The sequence below is a fragment of the Vicugna pacos genome, chromosome 5 (genome assembly GCF_048564905.1).
Source record: "Vicugna pacos chromosome 5, VicPac4, whole genome shotgun sequence".
Taxonomy (NCBI): domain Eukaryota; kingdom Metazoa; phylum Chordata; class Mammalia; order Artiodactyla; family Camelidae; genus Vicugna; species Vicugna pacos.
In genome coordinates, this window is record NC_132991.1 from 95,490,138 (window position 1) to 95,508,413 (window position 18,276).

Below are 18,276 nucleotides of genomic sequence, written 5' to 3' on the forward strand. Positions count from 1 at the left end.
CAGTTGAAATTGACAAGCTGATTCTAAAATGTATAGCCCTCCAACCCCCATTGGGGAGGGGCCAAGAATAACCAAGTCAAACGTGAAGAAAAAGTAAGCACAGAGGATTCATGGCCACATATCAAAGTAAATGAAAAAGTTGCAGTAATTACACGTATTAGTGGAGGAATAGACAAATGGGCGATGGAACAGAATAAGGAGTCCAAAAAAGACGAACATAGGCAGAGCGATGGTAGACAGACAGACAGACAGATTTGGTTTATGAAAAGGGTGACATTGCAGAGGGGACACTCTGGTCTTTTCAGTAAATGGTGGGTGCTGGTTAATTTCACACCCATCAGAAAAGAATGAATGTTGACCCATATCTCATACCATAAATAAAAATCAGTTCTGGTTGGCTTGTAAAGCAATAAAAACTAAAACAGTAAAGCGTCTGGAGTTAAACAGGAGGCTGCCTTCACGACTCTGGAATAGGCAAGCGGTGCCTAAATGGAAAATAAAAACTGCACTGTGGGAAAGCAGACACATCAGACATCAGAATAAAGACCATCTCTTCATCAAAAGACACTGTCAAGAGAACGAAAGGCAAGCCCAGAAATCAGGAACAGAGGGCCCGACCCCAGAATGTGTGAGAACTCCTGCCCCCTTGAAGGGAATGCAGCTCGATGGAAACAGGCAAAGGGCGTGACGTGAAGGGAGTTACAGCCACAGTGAGGACTTCTGCAAACCCAGGAGAACGGTGAGAAGAAGAATGCTTACAGTGCCCAGTCGGAAAGGACACAGCTACTGGTGGGGGTGGGAGTCGGTGCCCTGCTGGGGAAGATGGTCTTCCTGTCTCTCCTGAGCCCGAACACACAGGAACCTCGTGTTGCAGCCGCCGCAGGTGTCGCCTGCGTGCACCTAGGCCTAGCCTCGCACAGAGCACACAAATCTGAGAAGACGTGAACCAGAATGTTCACTGCAGTGCTGTCTGTGACAGGCAGTGTGCACGCCACTACCCCAGCAGGAACACGTGAAGGCATCGTGATGTATTTGTGGGTTGGACTGTTGCACGTTCTGTGCGCGGATTCTCACTACGTGCAGAGACATCAAGGATCCACTCAAACACCACAGCGGATGAAGCAAGCCGGACATGAAAGCGTCCTTCATGACTTCATTCACGAAACCCTCAAAACCGTCAAAACTAGTCTCTGGTGTTAGAAGTCAGGACAGTGCACATTTTGGGGTCAGGGGTGTGAGGGGGGCCTTTGACTCTTGATCTGGGTGCTGGTGACAGGAGTGTAGGCCTTTTGTGAAAACAGATCCAGGTGAAGGCTCATGATTTGCATACACTTCTGGAGGTTTGCTAAATGTCATTGAAAAATTTACTTTGAAAAACACAAAGTGCCATATTAATGTTATTTTATTACCACCACAAATTGGGTTTTAGGACATTTAATTGTGCTCCTGTGAAAGTCGACCTAAGCCCTTTCGAAAGGCGTCCTTAAATTCTTTGTTCCTCAGACAGTAGATCATGGGGTTCAAAATAGGGGTGAGGACAGTGTACACAGCAGAGATGAGCTTGTTGGAGCTGCGGGAGTCAATGGCCTGGGGCCGGACGTACATGAAGATCATGGCCGTGTAGAAGATGGTGACCACGGTGAGGTGGGAGGCACAGGTGGAGAAGGCTCTCCACCGGCCAGTGGTCGAGGGCATGCGCAGGACGGCCAGGGCAATGTGTCCGTAGGAGAACACAGTGACTGTGAGCGGGGACACCAGGATGATGAAGGCCAGGATGAAGTCAACCAGCTCCGCCATCGAGAAGTCTGTGCAGGCCAGTTTGAGGATGGGCGAGATGTCACAGAAGAAGTGGTTCAGGACGTTGGAGCCACAGAACGTGGCACTGGAGATGAAGCAGACCTTGATCACGGAGACGGAGAAGCCACTGACGAAGGAGAAGGCCACCAGCTGGACGCATAGCCCCGTGGTCACGATGACTCGGTAGCGCAGGGGGTGGCAGACGGCCACGTAGCGGTCGTAGGCCATGCAGGCCAGGAGCACGCACTCGGTGCACACCAGGGAGCTGAAGAAGTAGAGCTGAGTCATGCACCCGACGAAGGAGATGCGTCTGCGCTGCAGGAGGAAGCCGTCCAGCATCTTGGGGATGATGTCACACACGTACCGGATCTCCAGGGAGGACATGGTGCCCAGGAAGTAGTACATGGGCCGGCGGAGGGAGGGGCTGGCCCAGACAGTGAGGATGACGGCCAGGTTCTCCAGCAGCACGAAGAGGTAGGCGAGCAGGAAGAGCAGGTGCTGCAGCCGCGGGACTGTGAGGAATCCCACCAGGACAAAGGCGCTGACCCTGCTCGCGTTCTCGCCCGTCATCCTTCTGTGCCGGGAGCCCAGGGCTGCAAGACAAGTTCGTGCCAGGCGGGGGCGAGGGCGGCTGGGGAGAGGAAGCGGAGCTCAGCCTGAGGGCGTTGTGGCCCAGGATGGGGCCCTGGCTCCACCAGCAGCAGGGGTTGGGGCAGAAAGTGTCTCCAAGTGAAGCCTTTACCGTCTGAACGTGGAGGTTAGGTCTCCTGGGGCCCGTGACTCTAAGAGTGGGGCTGGGAGCACCCTGCCCACCGCCTCCCCCAGCTCTCCCACAGTGGTCCTGAAACTGCCCAGTTGCTTTTAGAACCTGGAATTTTCCAGGGACTCTAAGAGCAATGACGGACGAGCACAGCTCTGCGCAACCAGGGCCGTCTGGTCCGTAGATAATCATCATTTTAATCACCTGGTTCCAGAGAGGACTTTATAAGAAGAAGGGACACCAGTCGGGCTCACGGGATGGTGGGGGGACGGGACCCAGGTTAGCCAGACCCCAGACCCAGGCTCTGCACGGGGCCGGAGATGGGGCTGCAGGAGCCTCCAGGCTGAGAGAGGAGGTGGTCGCGTGTCTCCCTCTGTGACATCTCAAGTCCCCCTTAAAATAATCTACAGGAGTGAAAAATTAAACCCCATAACAGCAAAAAGATCCAGAGGGGCTATCAGCAATGGGGCCGTCAACACAGTTCTGGAGGAGAGAAAAGAGAAGGCAGGGGGTGGCCAGGGCAGCAGAGGAGGGTGTCTAGAATGTCCTCAAGGGGCCTGTAGCTGAGGGAGGGGCCAGGTGCCCCGCATGGGGCAGGCGTGAAGGAGACTGTGAGGGGGACATGAAAGCAGGGCTCCTGCGTGCAGTGTTTCCAGAACAGTGCTGCCCCGCACACTCCGTCCTGCGGGTGGGACCTCGGAGTCAGAAGGGACCACGTCGCCCTTATCCCGTGTCACGTGTACTCACATAAGTCACCCCCTGTAGTCCTCACTGTGGCCCCGGGAAAACAAGGCTCACAGCTCCATTTCCAGATGAAAATCTGAGGCTCGCAGTGAAAGAGTCATGGACTTACCCAAGGTCACACGGGTCTTCAAACGCCGGGGCTGTGGCTCTTCCCGGGATGTCACCAAGAGAAAACATGAGCCCATCTGGGTGTGGCTGGGAGTTCGGAATTCTTAGGGTGGGCAGAGTCTGTGGTTGCCCTCTGTCACTACCCTAACAGGTGACAAGAGCAAAAGTCACAAAATAGACAGAACTACTGTGAAGAAAAGGCAGAGGTGTAGGCAGTGTTCACTTACGGCTTCATCATGCAGATGAGGAAGACCACGGCAGGAGCTTAGACCGTGACTGGAGGTAGGCACGTTAGAGCCTCAGAGTGACGACTTTCTGAGAAAACTGACACAGGAAGACAAGAAGCTCCACGTAACCGTGATGGGAGTACAGGGGTGGTCGGAGATGCTCCAGAGAAAGCCGGTGGCCCCCAGACACGTCACTGGCACGAGTCTTCCATTTCCGTCACGTTTTGTAAACTGTCACAGAGCATGGAAATGTCTCCCCAGTTCATTTCACAAAGCGGCAAATTCCTTTGCACAGAAGGGAGCTATATGCCAACGATCTGTTTTTTTTTTTTCACTGTAGTTAGAAAGCTCAGGTAAAAGCAGCAGGCAGCACCCGCAGCACAGGAAGGGCACGTGCCACGTGCAAGCCTGGTTTATCTCGGGGGTCCAGGGGGCGGTCAGGCCAGCGGAGCTGCTAAAATGATCGCATGAGAGCCTAGCCGCTGTGGAAAAGCCTTTGGTTTAAAACGATTCCAATTTTTTGTACATTTTTCATCCCAAATAAGTGACTCATTTTAATATATAAATCTCTGACTCAGTCAACAGCCGGTAACAGCCCGCAGTTAATACCAGTCACTCCCAGCCACTGAGGTCAGGACGGAGACGGGTCCCCTCTCGAAACCGCTGTTGTGTAACAGCGCTGCCCTCGGCTACCTACTGCAAGATGGATAAAGAAACAGAAAAGATCATCATTATTTCCTGATAGCGTGGCTTCTCACCTAGAAAATCTGGAATGATTATAACTGACTGTGGGATTTCAGATGGATGTGAACTCTGTAGTCTGCCTGTATTCCTGCAGTTAATAATTAGAATGTTCCTTGATGAAAAAAACATGGCAAAGCTGTCAGTATCTCCAAATAGATTTTAAACTTTAGCTCGATTATGGTTGAATCTCACCAAACTTTATTTTTCTTAAAACAGAGTGCAATAATTCCTAAAATCGTCTGCAAGTATGAACAGATGGGAAGAGTGAAGAAAGCTCAGAAAAAAGAAAGCAGATTAATGAAGAGGAACGTGCTGTTTTGGAGACAAGAAACTGTGATAAACGTGAAACCGATAGTTCAACAAATTAAGTATTAGAAATGACGAGGGCTGCCGTTTAATCAACGGCGCAGTGTGGAGCAGTATAGGGAGCCCTAAGTCAGAGCCCCCCCTGATACAATTAGGGAGGAAAGCGTGGGTCGCTTAATCAGTGCTGCACAGTCGTTGGTGAAACATTTGTTAAAAAAGAAAAAAAAGCCCCGTCTTCGTGTGTCACATCAGAAGACAAGGCTGCGACGGCCAAAGCGCCCGTGCGCGCGGGCCTCGCGTGGGGAGAAGAGTGAGAACTGAACGAGCCTGAGCGCCCCTCCCGGCCCCGCCCTGTTTTACGCCCCCGTCTCATCCTATATTTCATTTCAGAAAATTCTTTTTTTTTTTTAACGGAGGCACTGGGGAGTTGAACCCGGGACCTTGTGCGCGCTGAGCATGCGCTCTACCGCTGCGCAGTTTCCTTCCTCACCCCAGAAAACTCTTTATACCCTCACTTTGACCATCGTTTTGGAAAATCAGAACATTCCACACAGAAGCACAGATTTCCGGTTTCTCGTGAAAAAATGCAAGATCTGGGGCAACACAGGTGGGCGTCCCCGCGCACCCCGAGAGGCGGGCCCTTTGGACGCGGTGAGAGCCGCTCCGGCTCCCCAGGCCGCCCCTCAGTTGGCCTGGCACCTGCCAACTCCTGTGTCACCTGGTTCCAGCTGTGGGCGCGGGGTCCCGCGGTGATGCGCCGCCTCCTCAGGCCCAGCCTCCCGCGCTGCTTCGGCCCCGCAGCCCCGCTTTTCTCCCCCCGTGTCTCCTCCCCTTTGCTGTTGGCTCCGCTCAGCCGTCATCCTTCTCTGAGACTCTGCATCTTGCAGGCGAAGAGCAGTCTCCCGGTCGAGCCCTCCTCCCTCTCATCCTTAGACAGACGCCCTCCCTCGGCCCCGCCCCGCGGCCACGCCCCTGGCTCCTGACCTGCAGCCCCGCCCCGCGGCCACGCCCCTGGTCCCGCCCCGCGGCCACGCCCCCGGCTCCTGACCTGCAGCCCCGCCCCCGGCTCTGCCCCCACGCGCCTGGACCGGAGGTCCCGCAGACGCCCGTGACCAGCTCGTCACTAGTGTCTAAGTCCTTTGTCCACGTGCCTTTCCGCCACACTAGGTGCTGTGGCCCCAGCCTTCCGCTCTCACTGTCCTCACTCGGCAAAGGCACCCACCCCGAGTCTCCACCTGCGATGCCCCGTCCCCTCCTCGGCTCTCTGCAGATCACGTGTCCAGCCAATGACAAGAGTCCTCCCCGCTGGCCGCGGAGCCCACGCCCTCCCGGTGTTCACCTCAGGCCAGGGCACCGCTATCCCCCCACCCCCGCCGCCCGGGCCAGGAGCCCGGCTCCGCCCTTCCCACCCGCCGGCTGAGCAACGGCTGGGTCCTGTGCCGTCCGCGTCCTCCGCGTCTCCGGAATCGGCTCCCGGTGTCCGTCCTCTCGGGCTTCTGCCCAGCCGCCCCTCGCTCGGGCTCAGGCTCCTCACTCTGGTGGTCCTGGCCTGCTGTTCCCCACTCCATCTGCTCCATCCTCCACGCAGCAGGGAACGGAGGGCAAATCCCTCTCCCAGCCCCATCTGCCTGCTGTCCTGCGCACAGCCCCCTGCTGCTCCTCACCCCTGTCCCCTCATGAAGGACAGAACCCTGCCTGAGGAACCACGGGCCCTGAGAGCACCTTGCTGAGCTCGGGTCCCTGCCGCCCCATCACCGGCCGAACTCGGTCGTCTGTCAGGTCTCAGAGGTGATGCCCCCCGAGGGCTCACTGGGCTCCCAGCACTGCTACGAGATGCCCCCCAAAGGGAGGTTTCAGGGCGTGGGTGCAGAGGTGAGAGCACGTCTGTGAGCAAGAGGAGGATGCGAGCTCTGGGATGTGCTGGGTCTGAGGGGAGACCCGGTGAACAAGGCCATGATGTCCGGGTCTCACGGAGGAGGCGGGGAGGGCTCCCCACTTACCCACCCTCCTGATCCGACTGAGTGCCCACCACCGGGCATTCACTGCTTCAGGGCACTGGGGGTCAGTGGGGAGAGAGAACAGCCCGAGACCCCGGCCCTCATGAAATCTAGGCTCTAGTGAAGGAGGGGGTTTGCGTCCAGTTCTCTGCTACGTGGAGGATGGAGCAGACGGAGTCGGGATGGCAGGTGAGGATCACTTGGAGCGCGGAGACACAGCCTGGACGAGGGCTGTGGGGGATGTCTGCGAGGGTGGAGACCAGAGAGCTGATTCTGGAGACACCGAGGATGTGGAAGGAACAGGACTCAATAGGAACAGGACAGAAAAGTGAACAACATTCATAACATGCAAGTAAACTTCCAGTATGTCCAGCGGCCGCGTCGAGGGCCACGCTCCAGCCCCAGGCGTGATCTGCGGGAGAGGGACGGGCCGGGGGGCAGAGGGAACCAGCACAAGGTGCAGCTGAGAACGTGTCCCCGCCCCAAATCACCAAACGCACAGAGTCCAGCTCAGACCAAAGGTGTGCAGCCCGGACCACCTGCTAGTGGGGGTGGATTTGGGTTTTGTCTGGGATTCGAGCCTGGTGTTGGAGACGTTGGAGCTTGGGCTTCGTAGTGTGGGCACCGTATGTGGCAGTTTGGGGCCACAGCTGCCCGGGGAGTCAGCTCAGGGGGACTGGTGGCACCAAGACTGGGTCGGAGAATGGACACCGCCCAGACCCCCAGTCCACTGGGCTGGAGCAGTGTGATTAAGGCAAGTGACTCCCCGCGTTCCTGTGTGTTCCTTATAGCTCTCAAACTTCCCCGTTGTGAGGCAAGTGTGAGCTCATCTCTGGCCTCATCCAAGAGGGACTGAGTGGAAGTTTACACGAGGGAGAACAGAAGTGGAGCGCAGAGGATGGTGGAGGGGGGCGGTGGGAGCAGCCCTCCCCCCAGGCAGAGGCCCCTTTCGTTGAGCCTCGTGGGCACCCCCGATGGGGGTGTGGGCAAAGTGGGGGCGTCTGGAGGCAGCAGCAGCCTGTGCGCCCTTCTCCAGCTCCGGCTTTGCAGCAAACCGGGGCAGACACAGAAAAGCGCCCCATCTGAAAGGTCCGTCCGCGCCCACTTGCGGAGACACCACGCGAGATGCAGGGCGCAGGGAGGGCGGGCAGCACCCTGAGAGCACCTTGGGGCAGAGAGCAGGGACAAGAGGACCTTCGGCAGGGGTCTCTCCCAGGTCCCCAGAGTCAGCGGGGGGCGGGGGCAGCTCCCTGGGGCAAAGCGGGCAGTGGGAGTCATGCCTGAGCCCCCCGTGGGGAGCTTCAGAGCTCAGAGGGGGAGGATGCTGGACACGCGGATGGGAGGGAGGTGACACTGAGGGAGGAAGTCCCCACCTGTGAGACCAGGGCCAGCGGATAGTGGTGGTGATGGGGCATCTCGATCCCGGCCTTGCTCCCACCACTCCCCTGGAGGGACCAGGTCCTGAGGCTGCAGGACCGGACACTTCAGCCAAAGGAAGGGGGCCACGGGAACCTACGTGGTGAACTGCAGGCATTCCTGGCCTCTCGCAGGCCAGGAGCCCCTCCTCTCTGCCCACTGACCCCTGAGTGGCGGCCTCCGGGGTAGCCTGAGGGGTCCTGAGAGGTGGCCAGCTGAGCTTTGAGTGATGCTGGTTTAAAGGAGGCGCCAGGAAGAACAGCTATGGGCTCCTTCCCCCTCGTGCACAGACGTGGAGCTCCAAGGTCCAATTACCACCCCCCAAGGAGCTGTAACTGCCAATTAGCAGGAATCTCCCGTCCAGTTACCCCCCCCCCCCGCCCCCATGGAGCCGTGACTGCCCCGCATTGCCAGTTAGAAGGGCTCTCCTGTCCAGGGCCTCTGGGCCCTGCTGCTGGCGCCTGGCTGAGGTTTCCCCGCTGACCATCCCCATGCCCCGTCCAGGTGTCCAGGCTCTTGACCAAGCTTCCTCCCCTGTCCACTCAGTCTCCAGCCACATAGCACTGTCCCCATCATGACCCCTGCTACCCCGTCCCTTTGGGGCCAGAGAGGGGCATGGCCCCTGCTGGGGGACAAGGGACTGTCACAGGTGGTCTGGTCCAGGGTGACGGACTCGGTGGGGACCTCGCTCTATCTCAGGGCTCCTGAATGTGACTATGCACAAGGGGCAGGGAAATCCCAGTTTCTGGCACAAGATAACTTTTGCCCCCATTTACATTCAACGCTCACGCCTTTGTATGAGCCTCAGCCTAAGCAGATCCGCCTTGTAAACATTTCCAAAAGATGGTCTCCGTTGGCGGGAGGCGCGCCACCTAGAGGCCTGTGCTGGCTGCGGGGTGGGGGGCGCCCTGCTCTTGCTGGAAGAGTCGCTGTGTTCGGGGCCTGGGGGTGGGGGGGGAGGTGACGTGCAGCAGGGAGGGCGTCCTTCTTGTGCACAAGTACCCGGACCTGCCAGCATCTCTCCTGCTGTCGGGAAAGCCAGCGGAACGAGCAAAGGATGGACTGATTACAACACGGGCAGGCAGACACTTCAGCAAAGGTAGAAGGATGCCCCAAAGCACAGAGAAGACAGGCACCACCACTCACCGTCGGGAAATGCAGTCAAACCACGATGAGGCAGCCCTGCACACCGGTCAGAATGGCTCAACTAAAAGCCAGTGACAAACGGACTCACAGCCAGAAAACAAACTTACGGTGACCGGAGGGAGGGAGGGGTAAACTGGGAGTTTGGGATTTGCAGATGCTAACTACCATATATAAAATAGATAAACAACAAGGCCCTATTGTCCAGCCCAGGGAACTCTATTCAATACCTCATAGTAACCTATAGTGAAAAAGAATATACGTGTGTGTGTGTGTGTGCGCGCGCGTATAACCGAATGACTATGCTGAGCACCAGACGCTAATGCAACATTGCAAATGGACTGTACCTCAGTTTAAAAACAAAAAAGCAGTAGCAAAAGCAAAGCAGTGCCAACACTCAGTGCTGGCCGGGATGCAGGGAAACGGGACTCCCGGGCACTGTCAGTCACTCCGGAAAACAGCTCAGCAGTTGCTTACGAAGCTAAGTGTGTACGCACACAAAACCTGTGCGCAAACGTTTACAGCAGCTCTTGTCATAATTATAAAAGCTGGAAATGACTCGAGGGTCCTTCAGCGAGTGAACGGACAAGCCTACTGCAGGGCATCTATACAACGGAATCTTATTCCACAATAAAAACCAGCCAACCGACGAACCTTGTGGATAGAGCTCAGGGTTTTGTGTTCCCGCCCCTGTGGACATCTTCAGATGTTTTCAGTGGGCACCGCCCCCCCCGGCTGAAACGACCGGCCCCCGTTCATACACCTAGTGTCCAGTTGGCTCTCCTCCTTGAGAAGCAGCTATGTGACTCTTTTGTTTTTAATTGGACTTGCTGTCTTTCTTCCATTGATTCGAAATCTTTATTCATAACTCGAGGGTTTTTTTTTTTGTAATTTATATGTATTACAAGTTTTTCTCCACTCCTCCTCCTCCTCTCACTAATTTCTACTGATGAGCAGAATTGCTGGGCACCAACTCGTCTGGGTGTCCTCTCTTTCCCCGCTGAGTCCATGGGACTTGGGGCCAGACCAGCCACTCCTAACTCCCGGGGAGAGTGCTGCCTGTGCAGACCCGTGTGCTAAGCGGGCTCTCACGCCCGTTTGCCCTCGGTAGACCACAGGACCCAGAAGTCGGGGAACCAGCTCACAGTATTGCCCTGGAAGGAGTTCACGGTTCTGGGTAGACGGGTGACCTATGTTGGCCAGTCATGCTGATGGAAAGAGGTTCCCCCTTACTAACGGAGAGATGCCTCTATACCGTTAGTCTCGTTGCATCATTTCCCCTTAGGCTGGCACTGTTTAAGACGTGTGTGTTTTCTCAAAGTCACAAGGGGCGTCCCATGGCCTGAGCGGGAGGCTGTCTGCACTTCCCTCCTTGCCAACCCCCATTCTGCATTCCGTACCCTCAGGTGTTCTCTCTCTTTGTCTCCATCTGTTGTTGATTTTAGCCCAAATTGTGCCACCTTTGGAAGGGACATGAGCTTCAGCCCCGGCGCTGGTCCAAGAACCCTGGCCGGGGCCCAGGGAAACAGGAGCCCCTGCATCCCGGCCGCAGTGCCGGTCCAGAGAGTGCCTCCCGCGGGCCGCACGGCCGTGATCCCCCCCCACCTCCGATGTTTCCAGGTAGGAGGAGGCGTAATTCCTATCAACCCTCAGAAATCCTGGCCTGAGGGCTTAAAGCATGGTTATATTTTCTCGCTGAAGGGCTGGCTCTGCTTCCAACACCTGTGGTTGCAGCCCTGCTCCCAGGACCACTGCGCAGGACGAGGAAAGCTGAGATCTGCATCTACTCCATCCCCCGACCCCACCAGCAAAGAGGGGCTACTCAGGGAGGACCCTCTCTCGGCCTGCCTCCTGCTGGGTGTGAGCACACGCCCGTGGAGGCGTGTGCGCCTGTATCCCAGCACAGTAAGCCAGCGTTTCGACGGCCGCTCCAATCCTCTGTCGAACCGCTACTCAGGATGAAATGCAGCAGCGATGTGTCCATTGGATGCGGCATCTCTGCGCCGATCCGCGGGCTGTCGAGCAAGTTCCCTAGCTGGAAGAACTGTAGCCCCGTGGCCCAGACTGGCCCAGTGTCTTCTACCCAGGCCTTTCACAGAATTTAAGCCTTTCATGCCCCCTCCATCCATCGGGTAGCAAAACCTAGTCCGGAGTGTCCATTCCCGTCAGGACCCTTTCACAGCCGCCCAGGTGCCAGGCAGTGTGTGGTCTACCTGCCTGCTGTGTGCCGGGCCTCGCCCCAGGGAACCTGTCCATAGCTCTCTGCGCTCTCCCTCTCCACTGGCTCAGAGGGGGCAGGGGGGACACGTCTGTGGTCACTCTGTCTCTGCATAGCTGCAGCCCCTCCATCCGCTCATTCCATGGACCCAGGTGGTCACCTCCTAGTGACATCCACCTGCAGGTTCACACCACCGTCTGATCCTGGAAGCGGCTCTTCTGATGGGCACTGAAGGGGCCCATACCAGGCCCCCCAAGTCCCACAGTATTTCTGAGCCACAGACCAGCAGCCCTCTCACAGGCCAGGTTCCCACTGCGCATCTGCCCGGGCACAGAGCCAGGCTGTTGGCCCCCGAGGGAGTAAACACCCAAATCGAGGGGCCCGTCCTCCCACTTCATCTGCCACTGAGAAACGCAGCGCGCGCGGCAGCCACGGAGCTGATTGGTTCTCGCCTCCTTCAGCCAGGGCTCTGCGTCAGCTGGTCACAGGATGGGAGACCTTCCAAACAGGGTGCTGTGCGCCCACCTGGAGCTGCCCTTCCCAAACCAAGAAGCTATGGCTGGTCAGTCAAGAGCCGCTCCCAGGACACTGCCCACGTGGAATCTCCGCTCCAATGATGGTTCTGAAGTCAGCTGTAGAGGGGGAGCCCCGCGAGATGGTCCTCACCCCTGGCAGCGTGCCCCGGTGGCCACTTCTGCGTTACCACGGAACTCCCTCCTTCTCACAGCAGCTTTCTGACATCGCCCACACATTATGGGTATTTCCAGTCTCAGGATGGTTTTATGCTGTCAGTCTTAGGGACACTCGCAATCAATGCCCAACAGCAGCTAGTGATTGTCTCTCAGATGGCGACCGTCGTCACCGCCGGGTCTGGGGACATCCTGGCCCCAAATCCCAGTGTTGGCCACCGGGTGGCACTCACGGGCTGTAGCCATGAGCCCTGGCAGCAAGAGTGTGACTCACAGGTTGAGTCTCCCAGAGTCACACTGGAGTGCAGGCCATCAGGGCCAAGGGCAGGACAGAGCGACTGCTTTGTGCGATTCGGACACGGCCTGCTCTTGTTCAGCCCCATTCAAAGGCGGCCTTCTCTGGGGTACGGGTAGGAGCCAGCAGTATCCCTGACGTGCCGTTGGTATCCTCTGAACGGCCCAGCCGGGCACCGCGTTTCTCCTTAGTTTAGGGGATGGGCAAGGACTGCAGTTGACTCGGTTTCCTGTGGGACGTCAAGGGTGGCTTCTGCCCCGTCACCCCTAAGAAGTTCGCTGTCTGGGCGGGCCCTTCCGTCTCCGCTGTATTCATCCACCAGCCTCTGTTGGTCACATGCACAGAACTGTGCTCAGGTCGGTCCTGGCTGCGCCTCAGCTTGTCGTGGCACTGTAACCAGCAGGACCCCACGGGACCCTCCAGGAACATGTCCTCAGCTTGCCTCTTGTCTGGAGAAAAACTCTAGTCTCCTAGGCTCCCCCGAGTTTGAAAGAGCACATTTAACCAGAGAAGGGAGAAAGATGCAGAAAGAAAGGAAAACCATCAAGCGAGACGTGTAGTCACAGTTCAGCTGTTAAGCCAAGTCGAGGGCCTCCGGCTCCTCCGCAGGGGCTGTAGGTGATGCTCTGAGCCTCGTCCTTCCAGCCCCCATCAGGCGGAGATGCTAACGGCATGGTTCCCACACGCAGGCGGACCCAGACGGGTCGGGACCGGAAGGTGGATGACGCCGACTCCCGATGACCTCACCACCAGCCCATCAGAAGAACGTCCACAGGCCGATCACAAGCCCCTCCCGCACCCTGAAAGCCATCAGGGAGTCAGGTCTTTCCCGCACCAGCTGCCCGGACTCCCTGCCGGGCGCGGCCTGGGGCGGGAGACCGGCCCCACTGCGCGCGGCCAGCGGACCGCGCCTGGTTGGGCGGCAGTGTCGGCCTAGTGCTTGTCACACTCAGCCCCTGCACCAAGTCCGGATCCTCTCACCCAGACCCCGACGGGCAGCGGGTGACTTCAGAGGACGCCGTGGCTGCGGTGAACGTGAACTGGGAGCCCGTCCACACGAAGACCGGCACGGCGGGCTCCTCCCTGATGCCGAGGTAAGGACCGAGCACCCGTCCCCAGCCAGCTGTGTCACCTGCCGCCTGGAGCCATGGCGCGAAGAGCCCGCGCTGCTGGAGGCTTGGTGCTCCACGTGGGTCCCCCGCAGCCATCGGCCTTCCTCACCGCCGCACAGGCCTGTTACATAGAAAGTTGTTTACCAGCGCTCCGGTGTCCATCGTGTTATTAATTAAAGTCATGACTGCTTTTGTCCACCCTTTTTGTCCAGCAGAGAATTTGTCCATAATTCTGCACGGTTTCAATTAATGACCCGCATGGGCTCAGACACTTCCATGGGTTCCCATGCAGCCCGTGCAGCTAATGGTGACCGGAGGGCGGCGTACGCGTCTTCTGGGCCACACACCGAGGCAGGGGCGTGCTCCCCGGACACGCCTCCCCCGACAACCCAGTCAGGCGGAAGAGATGCGGCCGCTTCAGTGAGGTCCACTCTGGCCTCCCGGTCTTCATCCACACTTTCACCTTAATCTAGTCCAGCTTCCAGTCCAGCTCCATGTCCTCCAGGTCTAACCGTGGCTGCCATTAAGGTCTACCAACAGATTTTGGAACCACACTGGGCTCCCATGTCAAGGATTCCCAGAAAAGCTTCTTCCCTACTTTCTGGCCATTTTCCCCACACACATGCATACAAATTTGGGTCCCCAACCAATGGTGGGGCCCGAAGACCATGACCCTTTTTGTCAATCCTCATCCCAAAGACGGAAAATATTGAGAAGAGAAACACTGAACATTACAACACACTGCTGAAAGAAAATAATGAAAGTTAAATGAAGAGATACATCACATTCACGGGTTAAAGCCATCAATATTGTTAAGATCTTAATTCTCCCCAGGTTGATTCACAGATCCAATATAATCACAGCCAAAAGCCCCGCAGGCTTTGGAAACTGTAAGCGTCACTCTAATATTTTCATAGAAAAGGGAAAGTCCTAGAGAAGCCCAAACGACTTCTGAAAGAAGAAAACAGAATTGGAGGGCGTCTACTGCCCGGTCTCAGGGATCACTCTGAAGTTGCAGTAGACAAGTCGGTGTGAGATTGACACACAGTCCAATGGGACAGATTATCTGATACTCCAGAAACTGACCACGTGTAAATGGTAAACTGATCTTCGAGAAAAGTACCAGGCTGGGGAAGGATGGCCTTTTCAACAAATAATCCTGTCACAATGGAAATAAAAAGAAGTTAACTTAGAGTGAATGTGTGTGTGTTCAGGGGAAGCATGTGAACCTGACAATATGGTTCTAGAATTTCCCTCTTTATTTCTTGAAACGCTTCCTGCTTTCAAGCAGCCTCACCGGGTACTAGTGCAGGCACACAAGGTTTCTTCTGGTTAATCTGACATGACCTTGATTTTCCCCTTACTGCTGCTTTCATCTTTTCTGTGTCCGTATGCTTATAGCATGTCTCTTGTAAGAAGTATACAGAGTTCTTTCCATAAACAAAATAGAAAGAAAACCTACAGAATGGAAGAAAATATTTGCAAATGATGAGGCCAACGAGGGATTAATTTTCAAAATATACGAACAGCTCATACAGCTTAATATAAAAAAAGCAAGTAACTCAATCAAAAAATGGGCAGAAGACCTAAGTAAACATTTCTTCAAAGAAGATGTACAGACGGCCAGCAGGTTCATGAAATGCTCAGTATCACTAATTATTAGAGAAGTGCAAATCAAAGCTACGATGAGGTATCACCTCACACCAGTCAGAATGGCCATCACTAAAAAGTCCACAAAGGATAAATGCTGGAGAGGCTGTGGAGAAAAGGGAACCCTCCTACACTGCTGGTGGGAATGCAGTTTGGTGCAGCCACTGTGGAAAACAGTATGGAGGTTCCTTAAAAAACTAAAAACAGACTTATCATATGATCCAACAAACCCACTCCTGGGCATATATCTGGAGGGAACTCTAATTTGAAAAGACACATGCACCCCAATGCTCATAGCAGCACTATTTACAGTAGCCAAGACATGGAAACAATCTAAATGTCCATTGACAGATGATTGGATAAAGAAGTTGTGGTATATTTATATAATGGAATATTACTCAGCCATAAAAAATAATAAAATAACACCATTTGCAGCAACATAGATGGACCTGGAGATTGTCATTCTAAGTGAAGTAAGTCACACAGAGAAAGACAAATATCATATGTAATCACTTACATGTAGAATCTTAAAAAATGATATTAATGTACTTATTCACAAAACAAAGATAGATTTATAGTCACAGAAAACAAACTTACGGTTAACAAAGGGGAAGGAGGATGGAGAGGGATAAATTAAGATAAATTAGGGATTAAAGATACATACTCCTACACATAAAATAGATAAACAACAAGGTCCTACTGTGCAGCACAGGAAACTATATTCAGTATCTTGTAATAACCTATAATGAAAAGGAATCTGAAAAAGAATATATATACACATGTGTAACTGCATCACTTGGCTGTACACCTGAAACTAACACAACATTATAAGTCAACTACACTTTAATAAAAATAAATAAGATAATACAAAAAAGTATATGGGTTTTTTATTTAGACAATCTGATATTAGTCTTTTAAATAAAATATTTAGTCCATTAAAGTTTAATGTAAAGGATAGATAATTATATTGACATGTATTGCTTATATTTTTTATTTGACCACTCTGTTTATATTTTTTATCTACCTTCAAATGAATGAAGCAATTCAAGTAATTTTTCAGCTTTCTATTTTTCCTTTATTACATTATTATACATTTTAAACTATTATTTCCTTGTTATCTTCTGAGAGACAATGTGTTATTTTCTCCTTACAGTCTAAATGGGGCTATTGCTTTGTAACAGCTGTGACAACGCTAGATCTTTAAAATAGTTCAAATTCATTTACTCTCCCCCGACTTTTGCAAAATTCTACATAAATCTTTAAGTCCAGATGTCATTTCTTTTGCTGTTTATATAACTGATAATAATTAGTCTTATTTATGCTTCAACCACTTTCCATTGATCTCTGTATCTTGATGTTTCCATCTGGCACCATTTAGGGGAATTTGCTGTTCAGATTTGAACAGTATGCACACAGTTCATTTCTCTGCTTACTTAGGTCTACTTCAATTTCCCTTATCAAGTTTTTGTAGTTTTTAGTGCAGACATCTCACATGTCTTTTATTAAACTTATTCCTTATTTTTTTACTGACATTATTATAAATAGATTTTACCTTTTAAATTTTTCTGTTATTTGTTGCTATTATATAGAAAAAAAGTTCACTTTGTGTATGATCTACAGCTTAATCAAGCCCACTTCCTAGACTGAGCAGCCACATTGGAGACTCCTGAGTACTTGATACGTAGAAGGTCATGTTATTTGTGAAGAAACAGCATCTTAGACTTTTTGTCCAGTCTCTGTGTCTTTTCCATCTTTTCCTTGTCTTCCTGACCCGCTAAGACCTCCAGCAGGAAGTTAAAGTAGTAGCAGCAGGTGTCCCTTCTGGCTCTCGATCTTGGGGAAAACATTCCGTTTTTCACTGTCATGAGTGGTATTAGCTGTAAGTTTAGAGATGCCTTTTCTGGCTCAAGGACATTTTCTTAAGTTCTCTTCCTACTTTCTCAAATATTAACTTTGAATGGTGATGGATTTTGTCAAGGTTTTCTTTTTTCTGCATTTATTGACTTGGTCATGTTTTTTTCTCTTTTATTCGATCAATATGATGAATTATAATACTGAGGTTTTGAACGTCCTCCATTCTGGAACTGACGGAATGAGCCCCACCTGGTCGTGACATGGCACCGTTTCCACGTTGCTGAGTTATGTAGTTACTACTTGGAGACCTCCCTGACCGTGTCAGTGAGGAATGGGCTGCAGGCTTCTGATCTTGCACTGCCTGTGTTTTGGAAGCAGGGTTTTATTAGTTTCAACCACAAATTTTCTGGCAGTTTCTGTAAGATTGGTATTATTTTTCATTACATTTTAGTAGCAATTTCTGTGAAACTATATGGACCTAGAATTTTCTTTGTAGGAAGATTAGGTTTACAGATTCCATGTTTAATTGAAGTCTAGCTATCAGTGCTTCTTACTGTGCCTTGAAAAAGTAGATTTTTAACATGTGTAGATTTTTCATCTACATTGTCAAATTTGTGGACATAATACTGTTATAACTCCAGACATCTTCAAGAACACTTTTGTCATTGACAGAGTTAAAAAAATTTCTTCCACTTGTAAAAATTGCCTTAATTAAAGAAACCATATAACAATTTTTGCCACATCTGGAAACCATGCTGCAAATGAGAGCAGTGTGATTGCTGATTATGAGCTAAAGCTGAGAGTTCACATCATGTCCTAAAGGCGGATCACAGCTCAAGCCTTCCAGTCTAATTGGACTAACAGTGAGCTCCCTGGAGAAGAATCAGTTCTGTGGTGGTTTGGGGAAGATTCTCCCACGAGAAAAGAAAAAAAAACGATACATTCTATATTGAAAGGCTAGGAGTGCAACCACAACAAAGACATGAAAAGTGCAGATTTGTTGGGTGATTTATGGAAGGACAGGCAGAGCAGGTGACCAGCTGGTCTCAGGGGTCCTGGGCCCCAGGCTCAGGGCTGGTCTTGCTCTTAACAGGCTCTTGTTTCCCTTTGTTCATTGGCCATTTTGGCCCTGAAAGTCTTTCTCTGCACAGCAGAAGACCAAGTTTTTGTGTTCCATGTGCTCAGTTTCACCTCTTTGTGGGGGTTGTGAGTTGCT

General features: G+C 53.0%; 1 protein-coding gene across 2 annotated transcripts; it reads right to left on the bottom strand.

Moving 5' to 3' along the window:
- Window positions 1–1,259: 1,259 nt before the first annotated feature.
- On the bottom strand, window positions 1,260–5,597 carry LOC102530117 (olfactory receptor 6B2). 2 transcript variants are annotated; one of them, XM_072961978.1, is made up of 4 exons: window positions 5,405–5,597; window positions 3,637–4,329; window positions 3,411–3,553; window positions 1,260–2,390 (listed from the first exon to the last, which is right to left on the bottom strand). In XM_072961978.1, the coding sequence occupies exons 3-4, from the start codon at window positions 3,484–3,486 to the stop codon at window positions 1,435–1,437; spliced, it is 1,032 nt and encodes a 343-aa protein (XP_072818079.1). In that variant the 5' UTR covers window positions 3,487–3,553; window positions 3,637–4,329; window positions 5,405–5,597; the 3' UTR covers window positions 1,260–1,434. The 2 variants fall into 2 exon arrangements, with proteins under 2 accessions (XP_072818079.1, XP_006209250.2); XM_006209188.4 differs by having other exon boundaries at window positions 3,637–4,332.
- Between the last annotated feature and the right edge of the window lie 12,679 nt (window positions 5,598–18,276).

Bases quoted from the DNA above. Each gene is read 5' to 3' on its own strand.
- LOC102530117 (XM_072961978.1), bottom strand. From the start codon at position 3,486: ATGGGCTCATGTTTTCTCTTGGTGACATCCCGGGAAGAGCCACAGCCC. The intron at 2,391-3,410 runs GTAAGTCCATGA...CTTGTCTTGCAG, and splicing joins GAAGACCCGTGTGACCTTGG to CCCTGGGCTCCCGGCACAGA.